The 24946-nt window shown below is 44.2% G+C and overlaps 1 protein-coding gene across 2 annotated transcripts in view; it reads left to right on the forward strand.

Moving 5' to 3' along the window:
• The first annotated feature begins 618 nt into the window (after window positions 1–618).
• Window positions 619–24946, forward strand: part of LOC306704440 (phospholipid-transporting ATPase IH-like) — a 32100-nt gene continuing 7772 nt past the window's right edge. For both annotated transcript variants that reach the window (XM_079170793.1, XM_079170794.1), the window contains exons 1-25: window positions 619–995; window positions 9160–9282; window positions 9553–9642; window positions 10958–11038; window positions 11740–11847; window positions 14728–14856; window positions 15887–15990; window positions 16103–16153; window positions 16274–16338; window positions 16439–16520; window positions 16620–16770; window positions 16878–17075; window positions 17184–17357; window positions 17995–18161; window positions 19582–19653; window positions 20611–20684; window positions 20803–20906; window positions 21026–21207; window positions 21780–22013; window positions 22198–22375; window positions 22472–22574; window positions 23152–23297; window positions 23700–23759; window positions 24354–24481; window positions 24569–24704. In XM_079170793.1, the coding sequence (XP_079026919.1) occupies window positions 957–995; window positions 9160–9282; window positions 9553–9642; window positions 10958–11038; window positions 11740–11847; window positions 14728–14856; window positions 15887–15990; window positions 16103–16153; window positions 16274–16338; window positions 16439–16520; window positions 16620–16770; window positions 16878–17075; window positions 17184–17357; window positions 17995–18161; window positions 19582–19653; window positions 20611–20684; window positions 20803–20906; window positions 21026–21207; window positions 21780–22013; window positions 22198–22375; window positions 22472–22574; window positions 23152–23297; window positions 23700–23759; window positions 24354–24481; window positions 24569–24704 (2979 nt within the window). In that variant the 5' untranslated portion in view covers window positions 619–956. The remainder of the gene's footprint in view (window positions 996–9159; window positions 9283–9552; window positions 9643–10957; window positions 11039–11739; window positions 11848–14727; window positions 14857–15886; window positions 15991–16102; window positions 16154–16273; window positions 16339–16438; window positions 16521–16619; window positions 16771–16877; window positions 17076–17183; window positions 17358–17994; window positions 18162–19581; window positions 19654–20610; window positions 20685–20802; window positions 20907–21025; window positions 21208–21779; window positions 22014–22197; window positions 22376–22471; window positions 22575–23151; window positions 23298–23699; window positions 23760–24353; window positions 24482–24568; window positions 24705–24946) is intronic.

Raw genomic sequence — 24946 nt, forward strand, 5'->3', positions numbered from 1 at the left:
GCATTGAAGAGAGTGTGTGCGTGTGCGGGCACAGTATGTTGTGGAAGCAAGTGGCTGGCATTTAGAGCATGTCAAATGTCTCCTAAATATACCCAGAGGTTATACTGTTACACATATATGCTATAGAGAACTATGATACAACAACTACGTCAAATAGTGAGGTCTGCAAAACATATCATAGCACACTCACATAGTACATTCATCAAGTACTGTACTTGAGTATGCTATATACCTGTACCTTACTTGAGTATTTTAATTTGAATCTACTTCATAGGCCTACTCCACTATATTTAAGAGGGAAATAATGTTATGAAGTAGTTGCAAGTTACTTCTCAGATTAAGATTGTAAAAACCTTTAATCAGCATATGAAATATGTTGCATTGTTATGCGGTGAATTAAACCAGCAGCAGTACAAATAAGTCATCACTTTTTACAGTGCAGTATTCAGATGTAGGCTACTCCAGGAGAGGTGAGTGAACGACCACAGTGCGCATGCGCACCACAGTCATCTGACGGAGTGAAGCGCTGTGGACGTTTCGCGTTGCCGCTACATCACGGGCCACCGCTGTACCACAGAGCGGGACACACAGACAGCCTCCATAAAGGACCGTAAAAAAACCCAGTTTAACAAAGGAGGAGGAACCAGGAAGACGACCCAGACCGTCGGTGGTTTGCATGCGGTGAAGTTCCCCCTGAAATGTAGCCAGCGGCGTGAGTGTGGGTGGTTGTAGTCGCTCGGTCTCTGCATGGCTCTTCTCAGGGATGCCATGAAAATCAGAACAGCCGTCTGAGGGACCGCTGCTCCTCGCTATCACAGACACGGCGGCGGTGGCGGCGGCGGTGGTGAGCGATGGCTGCTGGTGGAAAGATCCACGGTAGGTAGCGTTCACGAAGATCCGAGGAGAGCCGAACGTCTCTGTCACAGTTAAGTCGCGGCCCCGGAGGTGTCTCAAGGATGGATTTCACCCTGCTCCGGAACATCATCAGCAGATACGTAAGGGCCCACGTCTAGTCGCTACACTGTCACAACTGTAGCTCTTGTGTCTGCAAAGTGCATCGATTTGTGCAATGCATGTTACATCTACCCGTACAGTATGTGTGGGGAATGAAGTTGCACACCACCAGTGCACTGAACGTGGACCCGCAGGATGATGAACACTTTGCTCATCTCCAGTGATCAACATTTCACTCGGGCTGCTTTTGGCAGGCCATTGACTGTGGGCTTTACAATGTGTGTGTGTGTGTGTGTGTGTGTGTGTGTGTTGTTTTTTTTTGGTGGAGCTGAATGGGGAATGTGCCAGTAACTACAGATGCAGTGATGATGGCTGGTGAATGTGCAGAATAGAAATGAACCTGGCTGGGCCCAGTTAAATTGCTTTAGTGAGCGTACAATATGCATGCTGCACAACTGTCTCACGGCTTCCAGTTGGTCTGCAGAGGAAATAAATCCCAATCAGGACTCGCAGACCTGAGAGGCCTCGCTGGGGACTCTGCAGTACTGAATTTGACTCACCTCCGGCCTGGTAGAGTGATGAGTTGAACATGTTGAGGCTTTAAAGTTAACACTCTCAGTCGAAAACACTTTAAGAAAGAGTTCTTTTAAGGCCTAGTCGTTATTCGTAATCGGTGTTTAACAGCAAAGTAAATGATGGTGAGCTGCTGTGACCACATCACTGGGTCGGGGTCTGGTCTGAACAGGCCGGTGCCGTCAGCAGAGCGGGTTTATCAGCCCGGGCAGGAAGCAGCTGGTTTGGTTGGCGGCTTATTTAGAGAATAAAGCGTCTATTTGAAACCAACTCTGACAGGTCTGGTGATCTGACCTCTGGAGTATCGTCACGTCTGCTCTGTACAGTCTGCGGCCCTTTCACCTGACCTTAAAACTGGCTCAGGTGTGGTGAAGATAACTATCAGGATGAGTGTGTGTGTGCAGGTGATTTTGTGTGCTTATTATTTTCTTCAGGCTTGTACCAGTGAGTGTGTGTGTGTGTGTGTGTGTGTGTGTGTGTGTGTATGTGTGTGTGTTTGGTGACAGTGTGTGTAGGGAGCCTGACGGATGCTCCAGCAGGGCCATCAGGGGAAATCAGATCCACGGGTGAGGCGGAGGTGAGGTGGGAGGGATGGGGGGTGGGGGTGGGGTCAATGAACACGCCCCTCATCTCCCACCCTTTCCCTTCTGCGTCCCCACTCTGCAACGTTATGAAGTAGACACGGGATTCATCATTAATTCAATCATGCAGCTATTGATTCAGAACTGGAGGGCCGGTTGACGTATATATATCTGGTCCTCCTATTACTTGTGTATCACCCTCTATTAACCCCGCCATATTCTGAGCAGCTGCTCCCTTAATGAGGCTACATAGAAGAACAAACATTACATCATGCAAGGTGATTATCATGTGGTGAGCAAGGTGGCCGAGCCTTTTCTCTGGACAGAGAGAGGAGTAAACGCACATCAAGGTCACCGGACAAATACAGCCAGCCTCTCGTACTTTCACGATTGTGAGATTCTCCACAAAAAAAAAGGAGCTGAATTACTAAAGCTTCAGCTATGAGAGGCTGTACTTTGATTATGTCCACCTTACTCCACTGGGAATGTCCTTTCAACATCATATCTCCCGTATCATCTCCCTGTTATTGACTTGTGACCCGTCCTTGATGTGTTTTTGTGCCTGGGAAATTAGTATTTCTCAGTTGTGTCGCACCGTCCCACTCGTCTTTGCTTGTCTTTGGTCTGGTTTATTGACAACGATGTCATGCATTTTAAAAACGCAACATATTAGAGTTTGTTGGGGACAGAATGATAAAGTCCTGGACTTGTTTCCCTTTGTTGTCTGTGGTGTTTACACAGTCCAGCGGGCCATTGTGTGGATGGAGACGGGCATTCGATGTTTGACATTGAAAAACTGCAACTAAAAACATCCAAAATTGATTCATACGAACAAGCAATACATTAGGAAGGAAGCAAGACAAGTTAAAAAGTACTGTAGAGATGGTTGTTCATAGTTCAGGGTGCTTTGCTAGGCCCTCTGTTCAAGAATTGTGTTCATTATTTGGGATCATTCCATGATTTGTCTGGCTCCTGAATCTTCATCTTGACGGTTAGTGCATAAGCCGTCACTGTGAGGAGAGTGTAAACCTTTATTAGTATCTGCAGTCATTCAGATCTCCTCAGCACAGGACTTTATAATGAGGAGGAAATGTAGTATTCTGAACGCAGTGCATTCTGTCCTGCTCATGAGCCTGCTTTTTTCTGGCTCAAGGAGGAATTGAGACTATAGTTCAGTAAATAGTTTTTGTGAAGAAAAATATGGTGTCATGGTGTTTTGCAGTGTGTAATAACCTAAATCTATCTAACTTTTTTCACCCTGTTGGCATAAAAGAACGGCTAAGCGTATACGTGCAATAAGACATACAGTATAAAATGAGTGTGTGTGTGTGTGTGTGTGTGTGTGTGTGTTAGTGGGTCAGTGCATGTGTAATACTTGTCTACTGTCTACACTCCCTTCTCTTTGGTGCCTCTTTGTCGTCTGGTAATAATAATAATAGCGATGGCGTGAAGAGTGAGGACTGCATGATGTCATGATCTGGATAAGAAGGATGCCGGTGGTCGTACTAAAGATACACGACACCTTATAGGGGGTTAAATAGGTTCTCTCCTCTTTTTTTGAATGTTTGCCTTTTTCCCTTTCACAAAACAGCCTCTTGTGATAACGACATTCAGATTCGTATCTGCCGCTGCTTTCTCCTGCCCCCCCCCCCCCCCCCCCCCTCTGTCCTCACCCTCCTTTACATCTTATCTATGAACACGTGACTGTTATTCTTGCGGAGACCTCTCGCGACCTCAGCAGATAAAAAGAGAAAGGCCAGCCACGTCTCCCTCCGATCAGATGTGTGCCAGCAGAGTCCCGGAGTGCTGACGGGCTTTAGGAGGGTTTCTAGCAACTTTACAGCTCTTTGAGTCCCCTGAGCAGAACACAGCCTGCTAGATTACCGTTTGCCACATTAGCTGCTACAAACGGTTAAGGGGCAGTCTATTCCTGGCTGCCCCCCCCCCTCAGAGATGGGGCCCTGGCGGAGAGACAGAGGCTGTAGGTGACAAAAAAAACACACCGGATTTGTGTTTGAGCAAAGCTTTGCCTGCCGGCCCGTGTGTACATCAGAAAAAACAGCCGTGCGTGGGCGTGCCGGCCCCTGAGAACCATGTTGTGTCCTGCAGCGTGCCCTGGACACAGAGGTTTCCATCATCAGACGCAAGTTTCGAGAGTGGGTATGGTGCCGGTGTTAAAAGGCAGACAAAATGAGAAAAAAAAGGGTTTCTTTTTTTAGAATTCAGATTACAGCGGCGGGAGAAAAGGAGAGCCGAGAGGGAGGGGAGAGGAGAAGTAGCACAGCTGGATTAAAGACTTATGTAACAGTTGGATCACAGCAAGTCAAGTGGGAGAGCGGGGGCAACAACAGAATACAAATGTTGTCATTTTATAGTAATCTTCTCATATTTATCCCTTGATGTTGTTGCTGGCATGTAGTTATTTGCGTCATCATTGACAGCGGTTGAGACAGTCTATGCAGGCAGAAGGTCACTATTTTTGTATCGTATTTTCCAACCAAAATACTGGTACATGTGTGTTTTCTGTCTGTGTAGCAATAAATAATTATAATGGCTAATGCCGCTTCCTTCTCCTGATAGCCACGTCCCCTCTACTTCCTTCATTAGTTTTGTCCTCACTGCTGCTTTTGATGTTTCCTCTTTCATCCTGTTCTGTTCCAAAAAAAAAAGGTTGTCCACAGAGAAAACACACACAAAGAGAAGTCCTAATTAAACCAAATAGAAGCACAACAAAGATCTTGAGTATGTTGTCTGGAACAGTAATACTTCACATTTGTGGTCAAATCCAATTCCACGGCTTTAGTAAATGAGAAAATCCCACACATTTGATCTCCAGTATATCCTTAATGTGCGGTCCTTTGCATTATGAACCTGCAGACGTAGCGTGCTGTCTGTTGCTGCGTACTGTGTTGCTATGGTGATTAATGGCAACCTCTTTCCTTTTCAGCTGATCAAGGTCTCACGGCTCCTTTTATCTTTGCACAAGGCTACGGCAAACTTCACAGCTTCTGTTAATGAGAATATTGAAATAATTAGATATTCGTGTACCCTAAATTTACCCAGGAAAGCTTTTCTCGGCAGCTGTGCTACTTTCTCTCATTTGAATGTGACGTTAGTGCAAAATAAATGCTATAAAACTTTAAGTTCTCCAGCTGCACCAGCTATTGGTAGCACTGTATTTAAGCTAACGCTAGTGATTCATACTACTGATTTATTAAATTGAATTGCACCAATGAAACTTAAGAAGCGTGTCAGCTAGTAAAGACTTTAGGAATGTGTAAATGAGAAACGTTAAGTTTAAATATGTTTCAGAGTTGGTAGTATCAAGGCTATTTAGAGTTAGTGGGGAAGAAACGATTATGCTAAACTAACCAATGCTATTTAGCTAGTCATTTAGCGTGACGTTATTAGCATAATGTTTTGCTGTTTAAAGCACATTTGCGTTATTTTTCTAACATATTATTTAAAATCTTTTCAGTTTATGACATCGTCAAACAGCAGTGTATAAAGTCTCAGGTCAGATATTTCAACCATAATATATATTTTACTTTCTAATCTAAACGGGTTAAACATCAGTGAGCTAACATGAGCTTGCCCAGTTAGCTACATTCAAGTTACAATTGGGAGTTAGTAAGTTTAATTATTTATTACTAACTAACTTTAGGAACTAGTTTGTGTGCTGTAACCCATTTTAATGTAGTGATGTTATTTTTATGCCTTCACATTTTTCCAATGCCCTCAATTCCCGTTATTTTTGATAATTTTCCCATAACATTGACTGTTGAATCTACCGCGTCCTGCTTGTGCGTGTGTTGTGTCATCATGGTTTGCATGTTTCTACATCCTCTGTCCGGTGAGCATGAGTAGTTCGTTACGGAAGAGCTCAATCAGAGAAACTTGATCCGTGACTTAATGCGCGATACCGGCTCAACAGGCCGTGTGCCTCTGCAGCCAGACGGTGGAGGAGGGATGACACCCGACCATTTAATCAGGCCAGTTAATGGTGTATACCTTTGTATAACACCTCTGCGGTAGAAAGAAGCTACATCATGGGGATGGATCATAGAACCACCAGGGTCAGGGTTTTGCACATCAATAGTCCTGTAAAGTGCTATAAGCCGTTGTTAAAAGGCAGAACTAGAGAGGCTTCCTGGGCTTTTTAAAGCAGCGTTTATTCAACACCTTGGCAGACACACTTCTGTTCTCTTAATGTTGAATCCAGAGTTTAAACAGTTCAAAGCTATATCCGCCCCAAGAGGGTGCACCACTCAGAAACATAAAAGGAGAAGTTGCAGTGGTGGGAGTTCAAATCCATCTCGTCATCGCTGGGGATTGATGGTGATGTAAGACCGGCCTCTCTGCTTGGTTTTATGTAGTTAATAAAGACAAAGCCTCCATGTCCCGCATCCAACCAGCCGGCCACTTTGTGTGATGGAGCAGCAGAGTGAAGAGGGAACAGTGGAACTGGAGGTTGATACGGATCAGCGAGGATTAATGATCGGATAACTACAAACCACAATGCAATCTCTCTGTGTCGTTCTCCGTCCACCGTCACACTGTGACACGCGCTGCCAAGAGATGGAGGGAACAAAAAGGGTGCGGATAGAAATATGACGGCACGAGTCAGCGGATTTAGGAGGAAAATGTTATGACAGAAGTAGAAGTGGAGCATAGTGGATGTGCTGTATCATAATCATGATTTTAATAAGGATCATCACTGCGCCATTATTGTTTATATTATGTTTATTTGCACACTTTCCCACTTTTGTGTTGCAACTGCTCCACAACATTTTCCCTCGGGATGAGGACAGTTTTATCTTGTCTTCATCAAATATCTGCTTCAGCTTCTCATACGTCAGGATTTGCTGCTTTGGTTGTGTTTTGTCATTTTGAATTGAATGGCTTTGGTTTGGGACTGTTGGTTAGATGACAGACTTCACCTTGGACTCAAGGAAGTTATGATGGCCATTTTGTTGTTACCTTTTACAAACAAAATTATTATTCAATAAATTAAGAAAGAAATATATAGCAGACACATTACAGTTTTTGCAAATGCTCAGAAGCGGTTTGTGAAATAAATGAGGGCCTTCTTTATTTTTCGCCCAATGTCAGCTGGGATCGGCTCCAGCCCCGCCGCGACCCTGAAAATGATAAGCGGTTACAGATGGATGGATGGATGGATGGATGGATGGATGGATGGATGGATGGGCCTTCTTTATTGAAACTACACACAAAAAACAAAAAGCCTCCAACCTCTCAACCTGTTCCTCAGTCTTTTCTTGACTCATTTTCTTCCCGTCCTAATTGCCTTTCTCGCTGTGACTGTCGTCAGTTCATTCTTTGGTCCTCCTCGGCCCTCCTGCTCCTGCTGCTATAGCTCCACTTCAATTTGCAACTCCTTTTACACCTCACTTTTCATCTCACTGTGTCTCTCTGGGTCATGGTGCCCCCCCCCCCCTCCCTCTCCCCTAATGTTTTGGAGGGGCCTCAAGTCGGCTGACACTGTTGGCGCCACGTCTATTTTTATCCCACTGCCAAGCACCTGTTGATCACTGTGGATGAGTTTAGATCTGTGACTCTGTCGCGACTTCCTGTTGTGACGCAGATTCGTTAATTGCAGATTTCACCAGGAAAAGGGAAATTATCCCTCATGTGATTTTGTGTCCAGACTAAATGATGTAAGTTTATAGCAGTATTCCAGTTAAAACTTTTAAAAAAAGTTATGGATTTGAACCTACAAGGTTGCGGAGGAGACACGTGGACTCTGAACAATAAAAGATGTTGTCACTGGCAGTGACAGTGACATCTCTGCCAAAATGTTGAGGACATTTTAAGCAGTGAAGCACTGCCTCCACTGAAGTGCTTGTTCCAGAACTTTTCTCTAATGGTCAACACTTCTGCTTTGAGCTGTGTCAGGCAGGCTGCTTTCCAAAGGCTACGCTCACACTGCCTGCTCGGGCCAGCGCACTAGCAGCCGTGTAGGGAGCCAGATGGAAACAAACAGCTGAATGCCGAGGTCCCTCGACTTTAGTTTTTGTTTCTTTTTCCTTTTTTTTCTTTCTACAATAGTGTTGTGACGAAGGACACCTTGGCAAAAAAATATGTGCTGCGCTCAACTCCCAGAATGCACTGCGTTAGCCCCCCTGGGAGCTACTTAGATCGGAACATGAATGAGAGATGAACTGAGTTGGAGGTGTGCGTACGCACGATCCAATGTGCTTTCATTATTTCGTGTCGCAGCGTCAGTCTCTCAAGAGTAAAACCAACAGCGCTGTTCTGTGTAGACGAGTAATGGAAGCATGGAGCAGACGGCAGAGAGGTCCTGCAGGAAGAAGTGAAGAGATAAATGATAAAACCACACTTGCGTGTGACTCAGAGCCGATACCACAGACACACATACACTCATCCTTCAGTCTGGCCTGTGAGTCTTGTGTAACGTCCTGTTTCTTGACGGTTTAATCCAGGACAGTTAGGCAGACTCCTTCATAATTCAGCTATAATTCATTTGAACTTTCTGTGGATGATGTTTTTTGCATTTAGTCTCTTTATCGGCACAAAGAAAATGATCCATAACCATCTCAGTTTCCCCTTGTGACATCATCAAAGTGCTTGTTTTGTTCGACCAACAGTCCAAAACCTATTTTACAATGATATAAAATAGAGAAAAGCAGCAAATTATTTTTATTTCAGAAGCTTAAACTAGTGAATCTTAAGCAGTTTTGCCTGATACATGGTCATTTGTTGCTTAAAAGAAGCATCATTATATAAAGAATTGAATTCTTTGCTATATATATATATGTACACATTTGTCTTGGACTGTGCCTTCAGTGAAAGCGTGGTTGTAAAGAGATTTGATTGTAAGGTGTTTGCGAGGGCGGTTGACAAAGTGTGATCAGTGTAATATTCCATGATGACAGTAAATAGTAAATGTGTTGTAAGTGAACACATTACCGCGGCTGAACAGTGTGATTTAACCCCGTTTTCCTCTCTCCTCCTGTTTTGCTATTTATAACTCTACATATCTCTCTCTCTCTCTCTCTCTCTGCATCAGTGTGTGGGGGAGGAGATCTGGGTGGACAGTCGGACGGTGTACATCGGTCATAAAGAACCTCCTCCGGGGGCTGAGGCCTACATCCCTCAGCGTTACCCCGACAACCGCATCGTCTCCTCCAAGGTGAGCGAGCCACAGCCCCTGAGTCAGAGCCGTGACACTGTTCATCATCCTCCCGTGCATTTGTTTTCGTCTTTAGACAACCATGTAATCTCTTTTGTGGCCATGTTTCTTTTCTTTTTTTTAAGGATGACACATTTCACTTTGCGTGTCTTCGTCAAACGCCGTGCGTCACCACTTCTCTCGCCGGAGGGACCGGACGATAATGTGTTTTCCCCCTTTCTGTTATTTTAATGTGCGCGATAGTAATTCTGCTGTCGCTTTGTCCCACAGTATACCTCCTGGAACTTCATTCCCAAGAATTTGTTTGAGCAGTTCAGAAGAATCGCTAACTTCTACTTCTTGGTCATATTTCTGGTCCAGGTGAGATTTTCATGAAAACCCATCCGTGAAGCTCCAAGGAAATACTCTGCCAACTCTCTATTTGTCATTTGTTAAAACAAAACTAGCGTTTTCTAAAAGTAATTACCTACACCTGCCTAATTTTAATAACAGTGCATGGCTTCACATCATATAGAACTAAATAGTAACTAAATAGTGTAGATTATTGCTTGTCATTTTCCAAAAATATGTCTTCTTCAGTATTTCGAAGAAGATTTTTAATGTTTGTGGTGCAAATCTGCGAACATGAGGGTTATTCAGATGTAGCTGGTGCAGAGTGTCCTGCTTGTTATCGGATCTGTGGAACCAGAAAACGGTGTGAAAACATTTCAACACCGCAGATAATTTGTCAAAGTTTGCTTGACTTTACTTTACTCGATGTCTGTTCAGAAATTCATGGCAGTTCATCCAACGGTTCTTGCCACGTTTCAAACATCAGTAATCACTTTTCTTATAGTTTCTGAATTAAAATGCGTAAACCTTGGGGAAACCAGTAGAAAAGTATTAGTTATGATGTTGTAGGTCACATTTTTACATTGTCAGGTGCTCTTAGGCTTAAACTAACTCGTGCTGGTTCTTTAAGCCATCGTGTGCACTGGCCGATCAAATGAGTGCTAATTGCAGTTCAGACCCTGCTCTCATTGTTCCCTGATTTCAAAATAAATGCAGTTATCCAAGATCCACTTGTGCTTGAGGTTACCTGGATGAGGATTACCAACATAATTTGAATTTGTTTACACAATATTATCCTGAAATAGTGAGTGCTGTGCTGCTCAGTGTCTGTCCGTCTAAATCACAGAGAAGCAGCTTTTTCCTTGAGCTACTAAATTGCAGCAAATGTTGAATAAACATTCAAGGACAAATTCATCATCGTGGAGGAGGAGACAGCTACTCCTTTACCAGCAGTCGCCTCAGCTGAGGTCTTAGCGTGCTGTGTGTTTTATCAGTAGCGTGTGAAATACTGCACCCTCTTAATGGGACAAACGGGGCATGGCAGCAATGTTTGTACTCCTCTGGGTCCTACTTTATTACTTTCTACATATGCATAGGTACTGTCTCTGAAAAATAGGAAAGGAAACATTCATAAAAAGCACAAGTAAGCTATCCCAGAATAGTGCAGATGGAGGAAATCAAACATGATTTGATGACTTGGATACTTTAAAGGTGCCAGATTGGTGCTTGATTCCTTATTACAGAAGCGTTTCCCTGCTGCACTTCCTTACTCAGCATCAATCTCCCTTCTCCTTTCTGTTGTCCCCCCCCCTTCAAACTCCTCCTCTCTTCCTCTCTCTTGCAGCTTATCATCGACACCCCCACGAGCCCAGTCACCAGCGGCCTGCCCCTCTTCTTCGTTATCACTGTCACCGCAATAAAACAGGTAGGACACACACACACATGCACGCATTTCCAGGGAAATATTGCCAGCAACGATCCCCGCTCACACACACCAACCCCCCCGGCCTCAAATACACACTCACACACACACACACACACACACACACACACACACACACACACACACACACACACACACACACACACACACACACTCTCTCTCTACCAATCGGCTGCTCTATTATCTGAATATACACATTCCTCTCCCAGTGAAAGGACATGCCATTGAATATGTCTGGTGATGTGAGAAATATGATAATGAATGGTCTTCTCTGTTAATCACTCTAACTGAAGATCCCATGCCCCTGGGAGATGCATCCTCTCTACCGCGTCCCGGTACTGAGGGATGGGGGTACTATCAGTGATAGATAGAGCCGTTCTGCCTTAGGAAGCCTGAGCTTTGCCGGGCCATAAATCTAAAACATGACGTTTTGGCTAGCGATCCAGTAAACCGGTCACTAAGCTCAGGGAGCACAATGCTAATTAATTACAGTGTATGACTTTCACCTCTCCCCCGCCATCTCATACTATGCTCTGGCCCCGATTCGTTCTGCACAATAATCTATACCCCCCCCCCCCAACAAACACATTTGCTTTCTCTTCCTTTCCCCCTTACGATCTTGTTCTCTATCCCTCTCTCTCTCTCTCTCTCTCTCTCTCGCTTCTTCCCTCTTGCTCTCTCAGGGCTATGAGGACTGGCTCAGACACAAGGCTGACTGCTCTATAAACGAGTGTCCGGTGGACGTGGTGCAGCAGGGGAAGGTGGTGAGAACACAGAGTCACAAGCTACGGGTAAGAATGGCCTCATTAGAGCAGCGTAGCACCTGAGGCCACAAAGCAACACTACAGTACACTGCTGCATAGCTCTCTGTTTCTACAACTGTCTCTCCGCTTCTCTTCCTCTCGAACTTTGTTCGCTTCCTCTCTCAGTCTCTCTCTTTTCTTTCCCACCAATTAATTGCCCTGAAACTGAAGTAGAAGGACAGATCTAGTGTCCCCCGGTGCACCAAGTAAGAGTCCCTTGGCAAGTGAACAGGACTGATGTATTTCATGAGTTAGGATATTTCTGTCATCATCCAGTGATGTTCTCTTATGTCATTCTGATGCAACAGCAGAACACTCTTTGGTATTGCACTTCAGTCTCATTCTCGAAAATGTCTTGATATTTATGTGGCCGGTCATTTTTTTTGGGGATTCAATGTTATTTGCAATGTTATCGCCTTTTTATAAAGTAGTTTCTATTGTTACTGATGGTGACTGCCTGTCCCGTGTTGAATTCAAGTTGAGCAGCCACGCTCAATGGATTTCATTTAATGCAGACATTTGAACATGACTTCAGTCCAACCATGTTTTGTCTGTAAATCAGTGCACGAGTTGCTCTTCTTCTGTTTTATTTTTCACATAATGTGTTCGCACAGTCTGGGAACTGAATTATTAATATGCACGAGCCTGTAAACACAGGTGTTGCCAAGTCAACTAGGACAAAGGTTATTATATATTCTCGTTATTGTCAACAAAGCCCATGAAAAGCAACAATGCATCAGTGCGCTTCTCAATACTTTGTACCCTGTCTGTGTCGGTCCCAAGCATAACCATCCCTACTGAAGACATACATCTCTAAAAATGTGTTTTTTAAAAGAAACAAACACATTTTCTCCTAAAACAACTTTTATTTTGTATTTATTTATTTATTTAAAAGGGACCATGTACAGTTAAAACATAAATGTCACCATTCGATGCACTGTACCAGATTGTAGCTTAAGCTAATTTGCATCTGCAGTCCCTTGGCAGGTCAAACAAGTACAAGACAATAACACAGTAAAAGGAAAATACATAATACAAAGATATACCATAAAGAACATACAAGACACCCGATACAACGCTACACACAAATGTCAATAAAATCAAGTCAGAAAGACCACAAGAATTGAGGTCAGTGTGTGCAGTGTTGTGCAGCTTTTAAAAGACTTTACTCAAACAGCAGTAAATGGCATCTTGCTGGGGACTATTTGTGTGCGTTTACGGCAGCAGAGCAGTGTATGTGGGGATGACTCACAATAAACTATAGTGCCTGTGTTCATTGTACTGAAGAGACATGCCACCCTGTGTGGCTCATTTATGTGTTGGAGGTCTATTGCACAGAAGGATATCCTGTACCAGGCTTTAGCTTCACAGACCATTCTTGTTAGTGCGGTCAGCTCATCATTGGTTTCGGTCTTTTTATGGGTTTTGTTGACAATGTGTTGCCGTCTTCTAAAACGTCGTGTAAAGATTTGATAGCGCTAAATGTCGCATGCCAGCAGGGCAAACAATCAAAAGCTAGTGTACACTCAAGCCTCTATAGCTTCATCTAAAACTCACAAGATCAGAGGTAACTTCCAGTAGTCCAAATATTAACCAACCGGAAGTTAGAAATAGTTTGAGGTCACTACTGGTCGATATGAATGATTGTCAGGGTATCTGCAAGTCGAGAAGTCCTAAACAACTTTGGATTTTATCACATATAGGTTCAATTCAAAAGTATTCAATTCAATTTACAACGGTCTCACCTGTTATAGACGGTAACATTAGCTGTAGGTTTCCTTTCATTAGTCATATCTTGTTTTGTAGTTGTGGGTACAAATTGTAGGCCCTATTGTCCCCACCAGTTTTCTGTGATTCTTTGACGGGTATGAGTTTGAAAGATATCTTAAATTGCATTCTATGTGGTGGGAAAAGTGTCTTTACGAGTCTTACATTTGATGCGGTGAACACTGCAGAAACCCTGATTCCACCACGGAGATGAATAAGTCCAACGCTGTTACTTTTTCAGGACAGATTGCAGAGTGCTCGGCACAGTACAGCAGCAAGAATGGCAGCGGGGCGCTAGGGTAGAGCCAATCCCAGGTCTTGTTGTTGTTCAGTGGTCCCATTCCTGGTAGCAGATGTAGAGGTGAAGATTTCTTTAGAAAGACGTGAACCAGTTTCACCGAGCCGGCATATTACTCCGCAGATATCTGTCTTGCATCATCCCAGCGTAAATGAAAACGGAGGTGTCAGACTACGTAACGTGAGTTTCTAGCTCAGCACCCCCTTTTGTAGAAACGACATATCTCAGTCTTGTTTCACCATTGAGGGTATAATTTATGTGCAGGTGCATCTCATTTCTGCTGCGTCTGCTGCTCTTGTCGAGCATGCAGAGACCGTGTGGGGCGTTGAGGGTCAGCTTAGAGTAGGGCTTCAATGCGGCCTTAAAGGTTACAGAGTCTTCTAGTTTGCGTCTCCACAGCAGTAGTTTCCGCTGGATTTCACTGGTCCAGAAAGACATTTTACGTCAGAAAACAGAAAGTCTTGTTCTGTCTCCCTTTGTCTTGTCTTCCAGCGTTTTCTGTACCAAGGTTTCTCACCACCATAGATCAAACAGGGAGGATTAGTGTGTGAATTGGGAGCAGGAATAATGATGAATATATTAATCATGCAAAATCAGAGAGCGTGTGTCATGTGTATGGTCACCGTGGAGATGGGATTTATCAGAGCTTAAGCTGCTCCGCAAGCGTAATCCGTTATGCAATTTCTCAATCCTTTAGAAAAAAAAAAAAAAAAAAGGAATGGTAAAGGATGAGCAGACGATTCACTGTGTGTTTGTCTTTTACAATCCGTGTTTACGTGAAGCTCTCATTTATTATTGCGTAGGTGGGGGACATCGTCGTGGTGAGGGAGGATGAGACTTTCCCCTGTGATCTCATCCTGCTCTCCTCCAGCCGCCATGATGGGACCTGCTACGTCACCACTGCCAGCCTGGACGGGGAGTCCAGTCACAAGGTGCCAGGACTAGTGCAGGATTTTGATTAGATATGATTTCATTTATCTTTTAAATGAACCATCTTTGATCCCAAAACAGGGAAGCTTTATCATTTAAAAAACAACATTTTAAAAGCCTTTCAAATTCCAAAGATATCAAAAGCTTTCAGCTTCACAAATATGAGAAATTGGTGCTTTTTGTCATACAGTTTGTGATAATAGACTGAATATATTTGGTATTAAATTATTAATCAAACCAAACAAGCAATTTGTAAACATCACTTAACAAACTGTGGTGCTTTTTTCAGTTTTTTCTGACATCAATCAATCTAGAGCAGATTAATCAATGCTGAGAATAACTGTTAGTTGCATCTCTATGCTTATCAATCAACACATGAGCACAGACGCACAAATGCATAATGATGTAAGCGCGGCATTTCACATTTTCACTTGTTCATTGATGTTCATCGATGTCACTCACACGACCAAACACATGGCTGAGCACACACACACACACACACAAAGACACACACACAGTTGTGTTTTCATCACTTTTGGGGAAATTATATTAGCACACATTTATTTCCTGTAGACTTACCATAACCATAACTACAACCTAACCCGTGGTTTAACGTCAACCTAACCTTATACTCCTTATGGGGACTTATGGGGACGTGCATTTTGTCCCCAAAAGCAAGGCGAGTCCCCACAATGTGACTGTGTAATTAGATTTATGTCCCCACAAGATGGGTCAAACACGCCCACACTCACACACAGCATATGGTGGAGTGCTCCACCCACTCTCCTCCTACATGCCCCGGGGGCGACCCCCTGATGTGCTCACCATCCCCAGCATGCTGTCCTCCTCTTGCTGACCCGGTGGAGCGGCCTGTAACAGCTCACCTCCCTGGCTCGCCCAGTCCTTTAGAAAATCAGCTGAACGCCAGACCGAGGAGTCGAATGAACCCGGCTCTCATTAGTGGCTGCGGGTGACATTTTCCTCTGTTGTTGTCTTCTTCTTCATCCCCCTTCCTCCACCTCCCTATCTCAGACCTATTATGCAGTACAAGATACCATGGCCTTTAGAACGGAGCAGGAGGTGGATTCGCTACATGCCACTATTGAATGTGAACAACCACAGCCTGACCTCTACAAGTGAGTGTGACACACGCTCGCTGATGCATCTTTGTACACATATTACCATCCACAGCCCTCTTTGACGAAGATCCTCCCTGTTGATTTGACTTTGCTGTGACTCTTTTTGCAGATATGTGGGACGCATCAATATTTACAGGGACAAAGAAGAGCCTGTGGCTAGGTGAGTGTAATTTTATTGTAGCTTTTATTAACGTGACCAACTGTTTTTCTCAATTAATCAAATGTCTTTAATGTTGTTTCTGTAATAAAGACAGCCATGGCTTCTGTTTCATTCTTGCAGACCACTTGGGGCTGAGAATTTGCTCCTTAGAGGAGCCACCCTGAAGAACACACAACGTATTTATGGTAGTAATATGCAGATTCGCTGTTAAATGTCGCTTGAATGTTTGAGCTAAGGAAAGGCTGGTGCGGTTCTTGGCTTGATGAGTGTTTTCTCTCCCCTCAGCTGTTGCAATCTACACCGGTATGGAGACTAAGATGGCGCTTAATTACCAGTCTAAATCTCAGAAGCGCTCCGCTGTAGAAAAGTATGATTAACGTCCGCACTCCTTCACCTGCGTGATCTAGATTTAAAGTATGATTGATTCCCGTTTCCTCTTCCTGATCTTTACACCGACCCTCTGCAGGTCGATGAATGCCTTTCTGGTCGTGTATCTGTGCATCCTGATCAGTAAAGCGGTGATCAACACCGTTCTGAAATACGCTTGGCAGTGGTCTCCAGACCGAGACGAGCCCTGGTACAACCACAGGACCGAGAACGAGCGCCAGCGCCACGTGGTCAGTTCGCCAACCTCAAACTCAAAAACACGGTCTTGACACCCAGTCCCAAAATCTCATCTCCCTAAAACTTCACACCCCGTTGTCTGTCTTCCTCCCTCCTTCAGGTGATCCGAGCATTCACAGACTTCCTGGCCTTCATGGTCTTATTTAATTACATCATCCCAGTGTCTATGTACGTGACGGTGGAGATGCAGAAATTCCTGGGCTCTTATTTCATCACCTGGGACGAAGAAATGTTCGACGAAGAGCTGGGGGAGGGAGCTCTGGTCAACACCTCTGACCTGAATGAAGAGCTGGGACAGGTACACGAGCACACACACACACACACACCGACATTTGCATACAGTATCTGCATTTAAACTATTTGCAGACGTGCTCTTACCCTACCCTTTCTCCTCCTTCCCTCCCAGGTGGAGTATGTGTTTACTGATAAGACGGGCACTCTCACTGAGAACAACATGGAGTTTATTGAGTGCTGCGTCGATGGGAACGTCTACGTCCCGCACGCCATCTGCAACGGCCAAATCCTCAGCGCTGCTTCCAGTATAGACATGATCGACTCCTCACCTGGAGGATACAGGAGAGTAAGTATGTTTCACAAAGTGCACAGGCTTCTAAATCCAGCCTGAACAGACTCATTGTAACTCTGCTATAGAATACAGACGAGAATAAAGACAACTCTTAACATATTTTAGTTGAAAAGGAAAGAGAGCCATGCTCGCGGATTAACTATCGAGTCACGTTTTCAGGCAGGAGAACAAATGTTTGTTTTGCTGATGAACACAGTAGGGATACAGCCTGCGTATTCAGTTCATGAACACTTTGACATTGTCTTTGTAACCCCTAAGTGTTTGCTGTGTCTTACATGGGGGGGAAAAAAAAAAAGGTCCTCTGGTACACAGAAAACTGATGAGCCTCGCTTTTCTGGCTGTGGCAACAGTAATTAGTTTAGATGTAATAGAAGAAAAATGTGTGTAGTCAGCACGAGCAGCAGAAGCCACCACAGATGACCAGAGAGAGAGAGAAGAGCACTCCCTGCCAAGACGTTAAGCGCAGGAAAAAAGGAGTTTACGGATATGCTGCATTATTGCTTTGTATTTCTGGAAGCTGTTCTTAATACTAACTGGGAAACCAAATGTGTGCTTCTGAAGAAGTTCCGCAACTTTTGAAACGAACTTAACTGTTGCATTTGTCAAAATGAATGTATGTTTGTGTCTGTAGGAACACGAGGATCTGTTTTTCCGGGCGCTGTGCCTGTGTCACACGGTGCAGGTGAAGGAGGAGGAGACGGTGGATGGCATCAAGAGGGGCATCCACCAGGGCAAGCCCACCTCCTTCTACATCTCCTCCTCACCGGATGAGGTGGCTTTGGTGGAGGGAATGAAAAGGTAAACACACTAAAACATGCCATTTGCAATAAGTAGTCGGGCAGTGCCGTTGTTTTGTCGTGTTGGCTCTGCACTCTAGCAAATTTGACGTGAACTACAACAAGTTTAGACTTTGAGCTTCAGTTTGAGGGTGTTTGCATTCACATCAGATGAACAGTGTCAGGGAACTGTAGCTATTTATATTCATAGTCCCCCAATATAAGCCGACCAGGATAAATGAAACTTGAAGAGTGTTTGATATTTGGCTGGGAATCCTTTGCTGTAAATCACTTTCTAAAGTGTCACACACACGTTAGCAAAATGTGACAAGGAGACAAACAACATCAGATTGAGGACAGACTTTACATGTAGCCAGTCAAGAACACACCACCATTTCACAATAAAGGACTCGATAACTGTTTCTGTATGTAACTGGACTTCCTGCATCGCATTTCACCTGAAGCAACGTGCCCGCACCAACACCGACCCTTGCGTTGTTTTTAACACGGGGCTATTTCTGGTCTGCACGTGGCCTTGGACACACGTAAGACACGCTTCTCTCACATATGGCTTTCACAGATGTGTTGAACTGTAGTAAGTGTATGTGTGAGCTGTGCGTAGGTTACGCTAAATGTATCAGAATGGCACAAGTGAGTAATGCTGCATAGTTTGTATTGATACTCAGACTTACATGAATCATCTCTCTCTCTCTGTCTCTTTGTCTCTGTCTCTATGTCTCTTTGTCTCTGTCTCTTTCTCTATGTTGCTCTGTCTCTTTGTCTCTTTGTCTCTTTGTCTCTGTGTTTCTGTCTCTGTCTCTTTGTCTCTGTGTTTCTGTCTCTGTCTCTTTGTCTCTGTGTCTCTGTCTCTTTGTCTCTTTGTCTCTTTGTCTCTGTCTCTTTGTCTCTTTGTCTCTGTCTATATGTCTCTGTCTCTTTGTCTCTTTGTCTCTGTCTCTTTGTCTCTGTGTTTCTGTCTCTGTCTCTTTGTCTCTGTGTCTCTGTCTCTTTGTCTCTTTGTCTCTTTGTCTCTGTCTCTTTGTCTCTTTGTCTCTGTCTATATGTCTCTGTCTCTTTGTCTCTTTGTCTCTGTCTCTTTGTCTCTGTGTTTCTGTCTCTGTCTCTTTGTCTCTGTGTCTCTGTCTCTTTGTCTCTGTCTATATGTCTGTCTCTTTGTCTCTGTCTCTTTGTCTCTGTGTTTCTGTGTCTCTGGCTCTTTGTCTCTGTGTCTCTATGTCTCTGTCTCTTTGTCTCTGTCTCTATCTCTTTGTCTCTCTGTCTCTATGTCTCTGTCTCTTTGTCTCTGTCTCTATCTCTTTGTCTCTCTGTCTCTATATCTCTGTCTCTCTGTCTCTATATCTCTGTCTCTGTCTCTGTGTCTCTGTCTCTATATCTCTGTCTCTGTCTCTGTGTCTCTGTCTCTGTCTCTGTCTCGTTGCCAGGCTGGGTTACACCTATCTGAGACTGAAAGACAACTACATGGAGATCCTCAACAAAGACGACGAGATTGAAAGGTTGGTTAGTTAGAGGTCTGTTGTGGTTTCACCACAGGAGATGAAGTAGGAGTAATTGAGTGGATGGAGCTGTGGTCATACATCAGCTACCTGGAGAGAAAGGGCTCTCGGGTTGTGTTACATGTTAAACGGAGGGGAAAAAAACAAGAGGGTTGTTTTTAGAAACTGCTCAATCGGATCAAAATGCTCCAACTGATCTGGAAGAATGAAAGGCAGCGAGATTCCATTAGAGAGTGGTTTTGTGGAAAGCGTCTAATGTTTTGATCTGTAGGAAGTGCTCATGTAGCCACCCTCACTCTCCACCCATCACTCTCTGCAGTGGCCTGTCAATAGTGAGCTATTTTAAGGAAGCAGGGGAGCTGGAGAAGGGGGGGGGGTGCATCCAGCAGATGTAAAGACTTTGCAGGGAATGGAAAGGCAAAAGGTTCTACTCTCACACTTGCTGTTTTCACCATTTGTTGGGAATATTTTGGCCTTTTACACAAACTACCAGACTACCCTAAGGTGCACTTAATTCTCAAACCTCAGAGCGATATTTTCGGTTTCACTTTATTTGAATTCCAGTTTGCATTTAAAAAAGTTCAAAGATCATCTACAATTCTCAGAACTAGAAACAGAGAAGGAGGGGCATTACATTAGGAGTGGATGTGTTGACACTGCAAGAGTGACAAAGGAAGTTACCTACTTTTGACATTATAGTATAAGATTACACATTACTTTTGTACTGCAGATGAATCATGAAGGTGTCTGTTGAAGTCACTATTTGCCAAACAGCCACCCTTGGAAAGTCTGATCAAACCCTGGAATACCTCTTTTGCTTTTGAGTCTTTGATATTGCCTTTATCCACTGGTAAAACAAATAAATAGACAATGTGCAGTGAGAGCTGAGTGGACTAATTTTAATTCAGTTGCAGAGTTAAGAAAAACCCCTTCATTGAAAGTCTGTCTCTCCATCAGATTTGAGCTGCTCCACGTGCTGAACTTTGACTCCGTCAGGAGGCGAATGAGCGTCATAGTCAAGTCAAGCGCAGGTAAGATGTACTCAATGCTATCTTCATGCAGTTTATAAGTCCATGGTCGGACACCAGACTCCTCTTTCAGTTTGTTTGAAAGTTTCTTTTTTGTGTGTGTGCCTTTGTGGCATCTCAGGAGAATGCCTGCTGTTTTGCAAGGGGGCAGACTCATCCATCTTTCCTCGTGTCGTGTCTGGGAAGGTGGAGCAGGTGAAAGCCCGGGTGGAACAGAATGCTGTCGTAAGTGTACAGTTTTGGTGCATTGTGTGAGGAAAGTTTTGGGATAGATCTATTCTAACAGGCGTTGATAAATCCATATGTGATGGCCATCCATCCCTCTCTTCTTCACTGTAATGCAGGAGGGGCTGCGGACTCTGTGCGTCGCTTATCGAAAGCTGTCAGAGTCCGAATACCAGGAGGCGTGTCATCACCTGAACGAAGCCAAGCTGGCCCTGCAGGACAGGGAGCAGAGGCTGGCGCAGGCCTATGACATCATTGAGAGGGACTTAGTGCTTTTGGGAGCGACGGCAGTGGAGGACAGGTTGGTCGAGAGAGAGAGAGAGAGAGAGAGAGAGAGAGAGAGAGAGAGAGAGAGAGAGAGAGAGAGAGAGAGAGAGAGAGAGAGAGAGAGAGAGAGAGAGAGAGAGAGAGAGAGAGAGAGAGAGAGAGAGAGAGAGAGAGAATTTAAAAACAGCGCAGCAGCAGCGTCGGGGGGACAAAGGGGAAGATTAATGAGTCATGAAGCCGTCTTCAAAGTATAGTAATGACTCATGAGGGTAAAAAAAGATTAAGTCCAAGTTCTGATAGGTGACTCACTACTTTTGCTGCTGTGCCTTTTGTTTCCCTTTTTTTCCATTTTATTTTCTGCTCTGTTAGAATACAAGATGTGTTTAAGCTCTTACAAGGTAGACCTCAGTATAGTTTTCCCCAGCTGATCAATCAGCTGCCTGACAGTTTGACTGCCTTTGTAGATAAACTGGTGAAGGGCAGGGACAGGATTGGTCACGCATTGATAAGTTATCACCAGCTGGTAGTTGATTGATTGAAGTTTTGATGGATGCTTTAGCCTACCCCACTGGAGGCTGAGACCCTTATCGACTTATTGATGCGCAGGCTCCAGGAGAAAGCTGCGGACACCATTGAGTCACTGCACAAGGCCGGGATGAAAGTTTGGGTCCTGACGGGGGACAAGATGGAGACGGCGGCGGCTACCTGCTACGCCAGCAAGCTGTTCCGCCGCAGCACCCAGATCCTCGAGCTGACCAAGAAACGCACTGAGGAGCAGAGTCTGCACGATATTCTGTTCGAACTAAACCGGACTGTTCTCAGACAACGCTCTATATCTGGGTATGACATCATTCATGTGTATATCTGCAGTGCTGATTGTTTTCTCCGTTAGTCGTTTGGTCTATACCACATCAGTAAATAGTGATCGCAAGTTTAGAGTCCAAGGTGAATTTACTGCAGACTGATCTACAATTGGCTAAAATCGAAGCTTTCCGGTTGATCGGTCTGTGATATTTTGATCCAGGTTGTCAGTAGACTGCCTGGACTTTGGTCTGATCATCGACGGGGCCACTCTGTCTGCAGTACTGAAGCCCAAACAGGAGGTGGCCGGTTCCGGCAACTACAGAGAGATCTTTTTAGAGATCTGTCGCAACTGCAGCGCCGTGCTCTGCTGTCGGATGGCACCACTGCAGAAAGCACAGGTGAGAGAGCTGCTCTTCACTTTACAGATATAGTCCGGGCCCGTTCCTCGGTGACAAACGGTGGTAGTCACTGACGTCGGGCTTCTGTTTCTGCAGATTGTGAAGCTAATTAAAGCCTCCAAGGAGCACCCCATAACCCTCGCCATCGGCGATGGGGCCAACGATGTCAGCATGATCCTGGAAGCACATGTGGGCATTGGTGAGTACATTTCAACGCCGTAATAAGTGTCCGTTAATAAATGAAAGACGCTGCTTCTATTAGAGCCCAGGTTGATTTCTAAAGCCTCCTGATATTGACTCTTTTATTTTTAAAGTAAAACACATTTGATGAAGATGTATGGGTCACACACACACACACATAATGTAAAGAAACATTTTTGGCAGGAATCCTTGTCAGATATGTACAGAGACAGGACGTTTAACATTTGACAGTGAACTTTTATTATCAAATCCTTTCAACAGAAATCCTTACTTGAATAAATTATGAAATAAATAACTATAATTGGTAACTACATAAATAAATAATATATTGAATACATTTAAAAATGGCCACATATACCTACAAATTCATTTAATAAAACATGCACACACATTCTATTTGACTATCTGCCAACACAATATATTTAAGAAAAGCCAGTTTTGGCTCACCTACATAACAGTATATTAGTTGGGCTCTAGTCTCCATATTTAGGAAAACCACCTTCATGTGTTACACGCATGGCTGTGTTATATTCCTAATCAGATTCCCTGTAACCCATCTCCTTTTTCTCCTGAAGGCATCATGGGTAAAGAGGGCCGACAGGCGGCAAGGAACAGCGACTATGCCATCCCGAAGTTCAAACACCTGAAGAAGATGCTGCTCGTTCATGGCCACTACTATTACATCCGTATTGCTGAACTTGTTCAGTACTTCTTCTACAAGGTACGAGACGAATGCCTTGTGCGCGCCACTGGCTCACACGCTCTAATCACTTTATGGTAATTCCCAGTGAAACACTGAGTTAAAAGGAACCCGATTTTGCAGCTACTCTGACAGATTACCGGATTCATGAATCCCTGGTGAAACATTCTCTCCTGGATTCATGGCTCCGATGATCAGTGTGGGCGGCTTCCACAGCAAGCAGCGCCCTGCCAACGGATTTCTTCTTTTGGCAGGCCAGCTCTTTGCGGCCCACTCAGTGAGCTTATAGCAAACAATCTCTGCATAAACAGAAATGTGTAGATGGTGGCATTTTTAGATTCTTCAAATCTTTTTCCGTGTACTCGTCACAAGCTGATCAGTCTCTCTATGTGTGTTTTTTTTTCTCCTCTTAAATCTCTCCAGAATGTATGCTTCATCTTCCCTCAGTTCCTGTACCAGTTCTTCTGTGGTTTCTCCCAGCAGGTAAGTACATCATACTGTTCGGGCTCCAGTCTGCAAACTCACAGTGTAATATGTGCAATGCCGTTACATATCCTAACGGTGTCACGAATTGAACTGGCTTCATGTAGAAATGAAAGTTTATGTTTAGAGCTGCATTCATTTGTGTCAGAGACGCTCTACTCTGCAGTTCCCCTCAGCTCTACTGAGCATTTTCACCCCTTTTTCGTTTTGATTTCATGACCCACAAACTCCACTGTCATCAATCTTGTTTCCAGCTCTAATAAACCCACTTCAACCTGCCAAACACCAAAATGGCTGAGTTAACAACTAGCTGGTCTCAAAGAAGCACATCTAGCAGCTGAAGGACCTGCTATTCTGCCCGGAACAGAGCGACTTATAATCGTCAAATAGACAAAGCCATAACTGTATTTGAAATTAGACAATTATGTGCAACATGTTCATTATAACAACTTAACAAAAAACGTTAATTTGTCAATATATTCAGCTCGTTCTGCTGCCCGCAAGTGGCCAAAAACAACAAATTGAAGTAGCTTTTAAGATAGCCTTCAGTTCCAGATGTCTGATGTGGTCTGTATTGTGTTTGTCCCTCTGCAGCCTCTGTACGACACCGCCTATTTGACGTTGTACAACATCAGCTTCACCTCACTCCCCATCCTCCTCTACAGCCTGGTTGAGCAGCACGTCACCATTGACAGGCTCAAGAGGGACCCCTCCTTGTACAAGTCAGCGCAGTTCTGATGAAAACACTTTTATGATATAATCTCTGTTTCTTTTACTCAGCTGTTCCGTTTGTCTGCCGTCTTTCTTAGGGACATAGCGAAGAACTCCCTCCTCCGCTGGCCCGTCTTCATGTATTGGACGTGCCTGGGTGTGTTTGACGCAGTTATCTTCTTCTTTGGTGCCTACTTCCTGTTTGACAACACCACCTTCACCAGCAATGGCCAGGTGAGCCTATGTCAACAGAGGCAGTGGGATCGGTCTTTTTTGAGAAACGAGTAGAAATAGATCAGTTTGTGGGGCGTTCGGGGTGTCCTTTAGGGAAATTGAAAGAGAATAATGGACACAAACTTAGTGCTCCCTCTAAGAACACTCATCCATCTCCATTGGATTCTCATGAAAGAGGAGTTAAGTGTTACAGGATGACTTTGTGGTCATGTTTTTGTTATTATAGGTCTGTAACAGTAAGG

Source organism: Pholis gunnellus (genome assembly GCF_910591455.1).
Source record: "Pholis gunnellus genome assembly, chromosome: 12".
In the NCBI taxonomy this organism is placed as follows: Eukaryota; Metazoa; Chordata; class Actinopteri; order Perciformes; family Pholidae; genus Pholis; species Pholis gunnellus.